This window comes from Anabrus simplex, chromosome X (assembly GCF_040414725.1).
Source record: "Anabrus simplex isolate iqAnaSimp1 chromosome X, ASM4041472v1, whole genome shotgun sequence".
Lineage (NCBI taxonomy): Eukaryota > Metazoa > Arthropoda > Insecta > Orthoptera > Tettigoniidae > Anabrus > Anabrus simplex.
In genome coordinates this window covers 219,146,917-219,160,991 of record NC_090279.1, presented here as the reverse complement: position 1 = coordinate 219,160,991, position 14,075 = coordinate 219,146,917, and the positions used below count along the sequence as shown (strand labels likewise).

At 38.7% G+C, this 14,075-nt stretch overlaps 1 protein-coding gene across 1 annotated transcript in view; it reads right to left on the bottom strand.

The window, feature by feature from the left end:
• Positions 1–14,075, bottom strand: part of Usp32 (Ubiquitin specific protease 32) — a 187,024-nt gene that overhangs the window by 25,478 nt on the left and 147,471 nt on the right. The window contains exons 26-27 of the mRNA XM_068230610.1: positions 12,055–12,215; positions 3,049–3,457 (exon numbers count right to left, since the gene is read on the bottom strand). Of these exons, the coding sequence (XP_068086711.1) occupies positions 3,049–3,457; positions 12,055–12,215 (570 nt within the window). The remainder of the gene's footprint in view (positions 1–3,048; positions 3,458–12,054; positions 12,216–14,075) is intronic.

The window sequence follows — 14,075 nt, the reverse complement described above, 5'->3', positions numbered from 1 at the left end:
CTGGGAAGCAGAAACAAACTCATCGAGGGTTGAAAACAACTGCCTAACTCTATTTGATCCATACAAATCATACAGTCTGATGTCCTTCTCCAGCTCTGCAGTCCCATGCCATGTCCTATTAAATACGTGCTAAGGAAACTTGGATAGCACATTTACATCACTCTTTAGTACGTTTGTAACTCCCACCGAAAGATATTTAAATTAGCATTCCTGGTCACGTTGTGCGCACGACAGGCCAGCGACGACTGACCTGGATAACGATTTGGTAAAGAACTTAATTTCACAGCCCCAGAGCATGCTTGCGTGTTGGCCTACGGCTGCAGAAGCATCAGTCCCAAACAAACATTCTTTATACATCTGACGTCTTTGGGCTTTATTTTACGTTCGTAAGTGAATTGTGTAACAACATTCATAAATTAGGCCCACTATAGCTACGCATAGTGGTTTGCACGACATTCGGTTATGGAGAAGACAGTTTACAAATGATGATAAATTAAAGTTTATTGAGAAAGCGGATGCTAATCCACACATGAAACGTGAGCAAATCACCCAGATGTTGCACATTCCTGCGATAACTTTAAACATAACTTAAAATCATTAACAAAGGCCCCCTCTTAAACATTACTGAAAATTGCTTTATCCACCTTGACCAGTACTTCAACCCTAATTTCAATTTAAACGACATTTCTGAAAAACCCAATATCCTTTTTGACTTCCTAATTCTTCTTCTCAAAAATTCCAAATTCCAAAACCCCAATTCTATTTTCCATGTCTTACATAGTTCCCACCCACATTTTCTACCTCCAATAACCCACCCTCCTAACCCACCTTAAACTACCCCTCCTTCATTTCCCTATCTTATCTTTCCTCATTACCATCTAACTTCAATTTCTTTTATTCTTTCTCTTATTTCACTATCACTCTTCCTCGTTTAATTTATTCTCCTCTTTCAAAAATTTTTGTCTTGCGCCAACTTCGACTACTTCAATCATAACCTAAAAAATTTTTCTTTTTAAAAATAGCGCACTGTGCATATAAGTTTTCATTTGTTTTCCGATATTGCGCTTTTTACTACATTTTTTTCTTCTCTCTACAATTGTTTTTTCAAGTCAACTGTTTACCAAGAACTTAACTGGAGTACGGGTGCTCATTCGGTTGTACTAATTGGCGTCGTATATTTTTATATACGTACTTGGCTTCCCGCAGCCGTGACAGGTTCTGGACCTTCGAAACGTTCTCCACTCTACTTTGGTGTTTGGCCGCAGCGCGTGACCTTGAGTGTGCCGCGCTGGTCACCGGGAGCTGGCGGCTTTCTACTACAGATTTGTTCGTCTGCGAATTCAAGTCTTTTTGATCTTCGCATGTTGATTGGTAGTGTTGTGACTTTGTGCAGGACAGAATGTGGTGTCGTGTCTTTGTGCCTAACAGAGTGTGAAATGATGACCTGGACTAAGGTCGAAACCGGTCCCATTTAAATAGAAATGTGATTGCTAAGTTTCTTTCTTTTGAGTATTGAATAGGTTGAACCTCCTTTCCAGTTATTTAATTTTTAACATCAATAATTTCAATACGGAACAATGAAATTTTTATCTTTAAATAACTGTAAGCGACGTGTATAGTTTGCGTTTCTATTTCCTTTATGTTTTATTATCTTGGTGTTCTTAAAATGTATTATTTCTTTATTTATGTCATTAAATATAAGTGTAAACACTTGTTTCTTTGTTTTCATCATAATTATTTTTACATTCAAACCTAACCTTAAATTGAACAGCAAAATTTATTGTTTTTAATTTTTTAGTATGTTTCCTCTTTATGACATTTTTTCCTGGCCCTGCAAAAACGTCCTAAACAGTTTTGGCTGTATACTGTAAAGGGTGTTCCTATCTTCATTAGATTACCGGGTGAATATAAAGGTATTTTGAGAAGAATTATGTTAATCTCAAAAAATAGGCTTACTGGTATTCCTCTCCAAAATGAGGGTTATCATACTTCCGCACATGCATTCCTCTGCTAACATCTCCACTATTCTGCTTACTCTTTGTTGCAGATTAGTGTTCCATACAGTCAAACCTTCGTCGGTACAAGATTAACCGAGATACACTTTATCTTTAAATGTACAGCAGAAGCAGAGCATATAGCAAGAACCTCATTATAACAATAGGTTTTTTCCTGTCCCTTGAAAATTCCTATACTAAACCATGTATTATACTCTGGTTACAGTAAGAACCCTATCACTGATGTATTTGATATTACGAGTGATTAACCATGCATTATTTTTCCAGTTATCAATATTTATGCACTACAGCGATGATACTGAATGCGATCAATCATCTTCAGTATTGTTTTGCTATGCGCAGAAGTGAGCTCTCCTTAAACTGCAGGAGTCAATTATTAGTAATACCTGTTGACTGGTGTACTGTAACTAAAAATCTAAATGAAAGAAAACACGTTTTTTGTAATAAATGCATAAACAATGAGGCCAATAACAGTTGTTTACTTGTTAAATCGCTTAATCTTAATGCTACGTACTGAAATTAAGTAAGAATGTGATACAACTCAAGCTACAGCAGAGTGCATCACTGATTTCAGAAGTTAGTTTGTATTTCTTCTCATCTGGTTAAATTTTGCAAAAGGCTATTTCCAAGTACATTTATAGTGAAAAAGTTATGATTTGTCTACTGGCACTTAAAATATGTTTTCATGATGCATATATGTTAGGTTAGGTGACGCCGTTTGAATAAGAAAACTGAAACGTTTGCCACACAAGTCTCTGGAGTGATACCATTATAATTTTTAAGAATGAAATTGAACATAATTATAAAGGAATTAGAAAAATTATTTACGGGTAATACATAGAATAGAAATCACCCGCAAAAACACAAGTTTTGAACAAACTGATTGCCGTTTCATACTGCTTCATATTTTAATGGGTTTTCTTTTTGACTTTTATAAAAAAACTGGATATAACAACAATCTGCTTGAGCGATTTTTTGCTGTTATGAATTCTCGCTATAATGGACTTCTATTGTATATAGACGTTTCACTTACCACAATGGCATACAGGTGGTACTTGAGGTCAAACGGGTCTGTACCATCGATGAGGCGATGCTGGTGAAAGTCCTGGAGCGCACCGTCGTTCACAGGTGTTCGCACCAGCGAGGTCGATTCCAGGCGTTCCCGAGGATTGACCGGCAGCCTCAGGTTTGGAACGTCACCGTTTGGCAGGCACCTGTTGATTCTCAAGTCGTTTTCGCGGTTCAGATCGTCGTTTGCTAACCTCTTTGTCGACACGTTGAGATTGTCGTCGACGACAACGGAGGCGTTGTCTTCTTTTGGAATGATCAGGTCTGGCTGAAACGCCACACTGTTGGAGAGCTGAATCGCTTCCAAGCCGCCGTTCAGTGGAGACGACTTGGTGAGCAGAGCCGAATCTCCTCCGCCGTGGCCTTCACACCAGCTGCAATAAGAAACAGTCAAGGTGAACGAGGAAAGGCATTTCATGTCCCTCTAACTCTGTACAATTTTAAAACATACCATCATTTTTCCATTTAAATACCCTGGGGGAATTATCACAATGTTTCAAGATGCAATTGAACTGAAACTCCCGAATGATCAAACATTCACCGTACACATCCAAAGTGATAATGGTTATTATTGTTGTTACTTATTTGGCATCTTATATTAAGTTCAGAATAGACGAAATACAAGACCAACTTCATTCACTGAACAAGAAAACTGAAGAAATTGGTGGTCAAAGTTTTGAAATTGTTGACAATTTCAAATAAATAGGGAGTGAATGAATGCAAATTACAAGGCTGGACATGGAGGGTGTAACAGAGAGTCTGGAAGTGTAAAGAGATGATGTACAAAATGTATTATGCACCCATGATGACAGGCAGGGAGGAGAGTAGAATTCAAGCCAGTGAACTGAAATACCTAACAAGTATGATACGAAAGACAGATCGAGAAATGAAGATGTGAAAAAGGAGGTTGGAATGGAGAGAACGGATTACCAAAACAGGTTATGGAGATGAAGTTCGGGGTAAAGATCGATAGGGAGACCTAGAACAAGGTAGATTGATTCGATAAAGAGGAGAGCAAGAAGAAGAAACCTGGACTTGGTCAAAATGATGGAAGAGGAAGGTGGAGAAGTGATCCAGCGGGAGGTGGATAACGGGAAAGGATAACGATGATGATGTGGTAGTTCAGAATAGAAAGCAATTACAGGTACATCAAATTTTCAAACTGTGATCCAAATGCATAAATAGTATTAACCGCTCAAGCCGGTTCGACATGTAGGTGTATGGACTTTTAGCATGGCTCGCAGCACAGGGGAGTATCTTCTACCGTAATGCGGCAATGTGTTGGCGTAAAAGGTATTTGTTTCATCAACATAAACAACGCATGGTCTTGCAGCTTTCAAACACATATTAGGTGAAAGTGGTGATGATATTACTGTAACCGTTCATGACATTGTCATATGCATATAGAGACATCCTGCATAGAGAATATGACGTTTTCCGCGCAGTTTTACGTTAAATAGCCGCCAAAAGAGGATATTCTTGACGGTTCCAGCCGCTCGCCGTAGAGTCGCGCGCCTCTCCTCTCCTTGCGCGCAATTGGGAAAAAGACGGAGTACAAGCGCTTGTAAGTGGAGTTCGCTCTTTCTCTGACCGAGAGAGCTGGAACGAGAAAGATGTCACATGACTGAGAAGTGAGGTCACGAAACAGCCTGAAAGAAGTCGTCTCAGGATATGAGACAATATCACCCCATGTATTCCCCTAAATATCTAGTGGTAACAATGCATAGCTTTCAACTGTTATGATGATATTAACATTTATAACTCTGAAATACTTCATGGATAATTTCGAGTTACGACTTCGATGAATGAGGAGATTTTATGCAGATTTATCATGCCGAGAACCATTCTATATAATAAGAATAATAGGAAGTACGCAGATAGTTGATGGCATGAAGAGAGTGAAACCAGATGTCCGACGCTGACAGGACCAGGAAAACTTAAAAATCCCAGGAGTCAGGCTCCACCTACTGAGAATTGATACCGACGATTTGATGACTGCAGACGAACCCGCGAAGGACTCGGAACGAAAAATGATCAGTGGAAAGAAGGATGTACAGGCTTTAATTTGATATCAAATTCAACTTTTAAATATACTTTCCAACGGACCATTGTTGGACAAGGGGGCGTGGTCTCGCCTCCTACGTCTTGAGGGCAATCTGAACAGCTACCGCTACATCAGGGAGGTTTGACAGCCCGAGGCATTGCCCCTCCTGCAGGCCATTCCAGACGCCATATTCCAGCAGGATAATGCCCGGCCGCATGTGGCAAGGAATGTGCAAGCCTTCTTCGAAGAACGACGGATACCACTGCTTCCCTAGCCTGTCCGTTCACCGGATATGTCACCCATTGAACATGTCTGGGATATGGCCGGTCGGTACCTTGTTCGTTCAGGTCCTCCTGCAGCCACTGTTGATGATTTATGGACGCGCCTACAAACTGCGTGGCAGAGTATTCCGCAGCAGCATATTCAGGTGCTCTTTGATTGCATGCCACGATGACTAGTGGCTCTGATTGCAGTGCGTTGTGGCGCTACCCCGTACTGAATTTCCACGGTCACCGTACATGTACAGTTCTGTAATTGTGTCTTGTCATGTCCCTAATATGTGGAATAAATTGCATTGTGATCACAGCTCTCAGTCTTGGTGTTTCACTTTCTACAAACAGCAGTGTATATATTTAGGGCGATGTAGAATGCCGCCTTGAGAATAAGATAATTGAGGCCAAATGTAGGCTGGTATATGAGGTTATGCTGAGAATATTAACGAGTCGAAGGTAGAGATTGTCTTTGTGATGATATGGATATTTAAGAATAGCAGGTAAAGTATGAGGCTTTCCTTTGCAGGAAAAGAAAAAGAAAGGAACGACCGGGCCGACCCGTCTGACAGTTTTATGAGGGAATGGTCAGGGGAAGCTCTAGCGAAGTTTGCTTGCCACTTTGTGAAGGGAGACACATTTGATTTGCTCTTTTCTCCCTGTAATATAACGTAGTTAAGAAAAAGGCACTCTCGCATAGATCCCCAATTTAATAGATGAATGAAATGCTCCCAGCTTTCTATTATTTTGTTTTATTAAAGTAAAAACTGCTATAGGATTTTCAGGTTGTGACACGCCCCTCACGTCGAAGTCCCTGGGTTCAAGTCCCAGATTCTGGCGGGGATTGTTGCCCACCAGTGGCAAACGAGATGGATCGTGCCAAGATCTTGTTCTTTGCATGGAGATGCAATGCAGGGCATTATGTTATTTATGTTATTTCTTTTAGTGAGTGTTTATCATGTATCATATGTTGTAAGATATTGGTTGCTGGTTGCTATATTCACTGTTTATAGGAACATCGTTGAAATGTTATGTGCTAATATTAGTGTATAGATAATCCCAGTGAAGCCGACGTTATAAAGGAGTTAATACTCCGTACGATAAGTTAGACACGGTCATTAACATAGACAATGTGACATAACTATCATGTGTTTAGAATGCGCTCAGGAATTTTGTAGTAAACCTCAGCTAACATGATCTCAGGGCATCGCGATATATAAAATAAATGATAAATTGAGTAAAATGATTCGTGCCGTGAAGGAGATATGCCTTTGTGACATATGTGTAAAGTGTTGTAATAGGATATATAATAAGGTTTTCTGTGCGTTAAATAGATCTGAAAGGGGACCCCCTTTCAATGTATTTTCAGTGATTTGAAGGTTATGATGTGATAAGTGCGTATCTGAGATAGACAGAAAGTGTTTCCTTAGCTAATTAAAAATGTTTGTGCAAAAATAGATGATCTTCCTTCTCATTTAGTAGTATATTCGTATTCCTCTGATATCCGAGACTCTTTCCCCCTACTTAGAATTAAATAGTTTAAGCCCCTTACCCAAGCTCTTGAGCCAGCCTAGGAAAGACTCGAGTAGGGGTGATGGACTTCGATTCCAGAGACTGTTCGAGGGTCTCATCAAAGAAATCCTTTCAGCCACTTCATAAGCCAATTAAGATAAATTATTATGCACTGGAACCCTAGACAGGTGCATACATTACGTGTGATGTAAATAACAATAGTAATATCAGCCGAGTGGTCATGGACACCTCCTGATTCAACAAGAAGGTAATTAGGCATTTTTTTTCCTTTGCATGGAACCTTCTTGTATGTAGATACATCTGCATGATATCCACTTATTTTGAACAAAATCAGTCAAGTCGTTTGGAAGTTATAGCGAGCTATTAAAGGTGAGACATCAGATAAGTGGAGAAATTACACATGCAAAAAAATAAAATAAAAAAAATAAAAAATAAAAAAAAAATAAAAATAAAAATGAAGAGGAAAAAATAAAAGGAGAATCAGACATTACTATGGCTAAAGTGGAATGGGCAGTTAGTAAAACGAAGATGGGAAAGGCTGTGGGAATAGATGAAGTGTCAATAGAAATGATAAAAGCAGCAGGACTACTTGGAATGCAATGGACATACAGACTTCTCAGATGTGTGTGGAGAAAGTTTCTGAAGACTGGAAAAAGGGATTAATATTACCAACATTCAAGAAAGGAGATAGGTAGATATGTGGTAACTACCGAGGAATCACTATCATCCCACATACTGCCAAAGTAATGGAAAGAATACTAGAAAAAAGAATTAGAGTAAAGGTAGAAAGCCAAATAGAAGAAGAAAAATTTGGATTTAGAGGAGGCAGGTCAACAGTGAAACCCATTTTCATCCTGAGACAAAATATGGAAAAAAGTTGGGAATATGGGAAGGATACGATAATGACCTTTATTGACTTGGAAAAGGCTTATGATAGTATCCCAAAAAAAAGTTTGGGAATGCCTAATAAACTGAGGGATTGACAAGGAATTGAGAAACATGATAAATGCAATGTACAAAAATTGCTACAGTAGTGTGAAGACAGAATGGTTTAGAATTAAGAATGGACTAAAACAAGGAAGTGTGTTGTCACCCTTACTGTTCTTAATGGTGAGGCAGCAATGAAAGATTACAGTAGGAAGAAGATGAAGGTGATGTTGTATGCAGATGATGTGGTGATTTGGGGTGAGGAATGAAGTGGAGGTACAAGAACAGTTAGATGCAATAAATAAAAATATTGAAAAATAGGGATTGAAGATAAATGTGGAGAACAGTAAAACAGTGGTGATGAGTAGAGGCAAGAAAGAAGGAAAAGGAATTATCAAAGTGGGAGATAAGAAATTGGAAGTAGTAAAACACTTCAAATACGGTGCTTGGGAAGTGTACTGTCTGAAGATAGATTTGGAAATTAACAGAAGAATACAACTGGGGAGTGCTTTCTATCAACAGGTGAGAGGACTAGTATGGAACAAAGATATACCAATGAAGGCTAAAGAAGTTATATATAGAGCTTATTATGTTCCTATAATGACATATGCAGCAGAAACTTGGACAATGACTCAGAGGGAGAACAAGCATCTGAAATGAAATTCCTGAGAAGTATGGTACAAAAAACAAGGAGAGACAGAGTAAGAAATGAAGACACAAGGAAAAAACTGGGAGTACAGAAATTAAAGGACAAACTGGAGTAAAACAGATTGAAATGCTTTGGACATGTCAAACAGAAGAATGAAGTAAGACTACCAAGACGAGCACTGGAAGGACGGATGACAGGGAAGAGAGGACGAGGAAGACCAAGAATGTGGTGGATGGACTTGGTGAAGAGTAGCATTAGAAAACGAAACATGGATTGGAACATTGTGTCGGAAGAAGAATGGTGGAATGACAGAACAAAGTGGAGAGGAATCATATTTGCTCCCACCCGGGTCAGCTGGAAATGGGAAAATGATGACGATGATGAGCAATGTTTTTGACAGCATGTAAAATTATAATATTTTTCTAAAACCAATTATCGCTGTAGGCTAAAACTTGGCCAACTTTTAATACCGGCTTGAAGGGCTATAAACAGTTTACATGGATAGCATCTCAGCTGAACCCAAGTTACACGTACATCAAGGTGAACAAGTACTTACATATCAGGTCATTATAATCAGTGAAATCATTTGACTGAATAAGATTAAAAACAAGTTATTTCAGAGATTACCAATGTACAGATGATTCTTTCAATATGACAACATTACATGTGTCTACGAAACAGACAGAGCAGCCACTTACCGTGTAAGAAGGTGTGGATAGAGAACCATGGGTCCAAAATTTTCGGCTGCAGCCTTCGTCAGTGGAAGATAGAATGATGATAGTCATTGCTGGCCAAGGAGATGCTGTGTGAGGTGAATGGAGTGGGTGGACAGACAGAATTTCTAAGGGCAACAGGGTAGTGAATGTTTGAGGACTTGAACTCTGAAACATTCATTAAATGTGGTTTGATGGTGCCTGGTGTGAATCGGGACAGGAAGATTATGTTGGTGGGATTTTCAGATACTACGGTGACCACGTATACATTTATGCCAAGCTGAGGTCAGAAGGCCAGTGCCTCAACCGTCTGCGCCTTTCATCCCGGAGCGCAGTTTAGAGTAAGTTGGTACAAAAGCCTATAGTTTTTATAGCTATAATAGTTCAGTGTAGCTGGAATTTTATTTATATCCGTGTGTTTGTTAAAGTTCATCTGTGAATACCATGCCTCAGTGTGGTTTGGGAAAGGCAAGTGGCAAGAAAGTGACTCTGAGATAAGTGGGGTAGGCCGAAACATCCTTCCTGGCCAGCCATTAGCTTCTCTTTTATCGTCAATAAGGTATTCTCATTTTAGAATTTTAGAGTCTGATATTATTAGTAAGTACATACGGCGTCTTTTTAAAGTTTTTATGGATTTTTTCACTTGCAATTCAATGATGATTGTTGTTTGAAGGGGCCTAACTGCTAGGTCATCGGTCCCTAAAGCCACGAGGTGCAACGAAATGAAAAAACGTCAAATTGTATCCACTGACTAGAATCTAAAAGAATAAAAATGGAAAAATGATCGTGAAAGAAAAAGAATCAGTGGATCATATTCACAATCCCTTAATTACTGGGATGATGCTTATTATCTAAAGTGCTCCAAAATCCAGGTCACCAGCTAGTAAAACAGAACCACTGTGTTCCTTCTAGAGTGGTACTAATCGCAGGTAACGTACACTCATGGTATGTCACACACAAAGGCACCACTCATAGGTAACACAAACACACAGTGTTTTGGACATAAGGCTACTATACATAAGCAACGCACACCCATGGTGCCCCATACTTAGTGGAACTAATCATAGGCTATGTACGCTCATGATGTTGCTCACACAGTGGTACTAATCATAGGCAATGTAGATCCACGGTGTATCACACATTATGGTAACACCCGTAGGCAACACAGACCCATGGTGTTATTCAGATGATGGTACTAATCTCATAGTAATCCTCCCCCGATGATACTCAACACAGACCCAGCCGGAGGCAGTAGCAGTACAAGTTTCTCAGGAAGTAGTGATTATTGCCCTAAAAGGGAGCAGAACCCGGCACATGCAGTAGCACTAATCACAACTAAAGTCGGCCCCATGGTGTCCATCGCGTAATGGTAGTACTAGTCTCAGGTAACGTCGACCCATGGTCTTCATCGCGTAATGGTACTAATCACAATCTCATGGTTCTAATGTCATCCTTGGTCGCCTCTTACGACAGGCAGGAGATATCGTGGGTGTATTCTTCACCTGCGTCCCCCACCCACAGGGGGTCACCTGCGATTCATTAGCTTTTCTGAGCAAGGTATTACATTTTACGTGCGCTGTGTGCTGCGGTCGTATTGCAACGGCTGTTCTCGCAGCGGTAGAGCGCTGGCACCATAGGTAAGATGATGCTCATATGTTTTGTAAAATCTCAATTTAGAAGTAAAGCTGTGCAAAGTGTAGCTAGTGTGTTGCTAGTTAAGCCAATGTAGAAAGCTGGAGCTGGTAGATAATGTTGGATGAAAACTTGGTGATGCTGCTGGTAGAAGTGGTGTTTGGTGTATGTAAGCAGCAGGTCTTATAGCGGCTGTGCAAGGGATGTACACGAGATAATAGAGGGAGAGTGACATCACTACGGAAGAAGTGGAAACTGCTCTCAAACTGATGAAAGTGGGAAAAGCAGCAGGACTGGATGAACTGTGTGTGAAAATGATAAAGGCAGCAGGGCCCGTTGGTCTACAAAAATATTTGAAAGGGTACTAGAAAATAGAATGAGAAGGTGGGAGGACAATTAAGAGAAAAGCAATACGGGTTCTGAAATGGAAGAATTCAGACTTTTGCTGCTTATTCCATATAGACACTGAGCATTGCTATTGTTAGACTGTGTTAACTGGTAGTGGCTTTTGTCATGATTGTCTAAGATATAAAAGTGTGTGGTCACTGGTGTGTATTGACAAGAAAAACTGTGAAGATGATTATAAAAACATCGTACATTAACGATCGCTCAAAGAATAAGACTAGAGGGAGTCGTGAAAGAAGGAAGGACTCCCTTTACATTAGAATCACAGAGTTGGAAGCAAGCTAAACATGAATCCCTACAATATCAAAAGCTCATAAAACTGATCAACAATAACATTAAACTGACCACTGTTGTGATGTGTGCTAGATGGGATTACTGCAGCCTGCCTGAATACTGGCAGGAAGTAGACGGGGAGTTAGATAACTTCGCACATGCTACATAATAAAGCTAGTTTATTTTGAATGTCTTTGTACCCAGATAATTGTACTCTTGATGATGATGTTAGCTGAAGATCTATACAAGGATTCAAACATGCACTAATTTACATTAAATAATTATTTATTACAACTGAAAAGCTGATTACAGTATTCAATAGATGGACATATATAGAGCAGCGTTTCCTTTGTATAAATTTCGGATCTTAAAACCTGTCTAGTTCACATAGAATGCTGATGCGTAGCTGTTGTTGCAAACGAAACCAGACAAGAGCCATTATAGGCTCAAATTCATAAGAAATTGGAGGGAAGTGCACGCGTGGGTAACATTTAGTTTCAAGAAGACTACTTTGTCATACACTAACCTGTTTTCATTGAGTTTGAGTTCCCTGTGCCTGATGACGGTCTGCTTGGGAACCGATGCGAGGTAAGATGTGGGGTCAAAGTCGCTGAACGGGAAATTGACCACCTTTTGAGATTTTACCCACTTCCCATTGACGTACTGAAACCTCTTCAGGTGAACAATCTGCAAACAGAAATAGGTTTTATTTTAGTAACACTAGACTACACTTTTACATGCCAAGAGTTAAATACAGGGTGTTCCCAAAAATGTGGGAAGTAATCAAGGTGTGGATAGTACAACTTACGTCATGTGGTCGATTGTATACATGTTAACAGCAGGAAAGGAAGGGGATATTTTGTGTCCAGATCTCGTATTGTTTAATTTACCATCTGTCATAGCGGTGCACACTGAGTTATAGATGTGTTAGGTGGCACTAACTAGAATAAGATCCACTCTGGCCTGTGGAAATCCGAGTAGGGAATGCTCCTAACAGCCAACAACAAAGCTCTACATGTTGCAGAATACTGGGAGGACACAGAAATATGTGATAATATGTTCTTCCTCCAAGATTCCACTTACGATTCTCTCGATTACAAGATATTAGTTTCATTCCATATTGACGGTTTACACTTTACAATAGAATAGCTTTTATTATGTATTTCCTCCTATTCAATACATACATCTGTCTTAGGATGGAATGATTTTTTCCCAAACATGTTTCAGCTCATCTGCAGTGAAATATGTTAAAAAGTTACAAAACAATGTAAAGGAGCATGTAAAATCTGAGTAGAACACGGTATTTTCAGTGTTACATATTCAACATTAATTAATGTAACTTTTTAATATATTTCACTGAAGATGGCTCAGAGAAACATGTTTGGCTAAAAATCCAATCCTAGTATACACATTTCTAAATTATATCCTATCATCAAAAACAATTACAGTTGTCTAAGTATATTAGAAATACAGGATTTTATGTATATCCTAAAATTGGTTATAAACAATAACTTTTTCACACTTGATAACGTCATTTACCAGCAAGAAGGTTTGGCTATGGGATCGCCGGCCTCTTGCATCTTAGCTGAGATTTACTTAGATTTTTTAGAACATACTAAAATTGAAGATGATATTATTATTATTATTATTATTATTATTATTATTATTATAATTATTATTATTATTAATAATTTCAACAACATTCTTTTCTTTTTTGGGCAAGATATGTAGATGACACCATAGTAATTATGGATGAGAACATAGCGGATGCTGCTACCACTATTGTGAATCTCAATAACATTGAATCACACATAAAATTCACACTTGAATCTGAAAATGAACAAAAAAGAAAGATTTAGACTTAACTATAATCAGACACTCAGGTTCATTAAGATATAAGATCTTTAGAAAACACACTCAAACAGCCTCTATAATCCGTGAAGACTCTTCACATCCTCAAATTCATACACGAGCAGCATACAATAGCATGGTATACCGAGCCTTCAATGTTCCAATGTCAAAAAGAGACCTCAAAAATGAGTTGAACACTATTTGCATGATCGCAAAATCTAATGGATACAACACTTTCTTCTTTGAAAGAATAATCAATAGATACAAACTTCTCCCTTTAACAACATTAGGGAAAAAAAAAAAAAAAAATCCAACGCTCCCTTATTTTCTGCCTTCACGTTCAATAAATTTATAAAATCACGAACACTTTAAGAAACATAATGTAAAAATAGCCTTCAAAACTAACAACAGAAGTGCAGAAATCTTACATAATTTTACATCAATAAATAAGGTTAATACTTTTCCAAAATCAGGAGTATACAGGATCAAATATAACAGTTGTAATTTTTCTTACGTTGGACAGACTGAGAGGAGCTTTAATGTAAGATACTCAGAACATGTTAATGTCCTGAAATATAATAAATTTTCAGCAGTAGGACAGCATATGCATGATTATAATAAATTTTCAGACAGAACAGGATATGGAAACCCTCAAGGTTATGAATAAAGGACCCCTCCTTAATATAACAGAAAGCT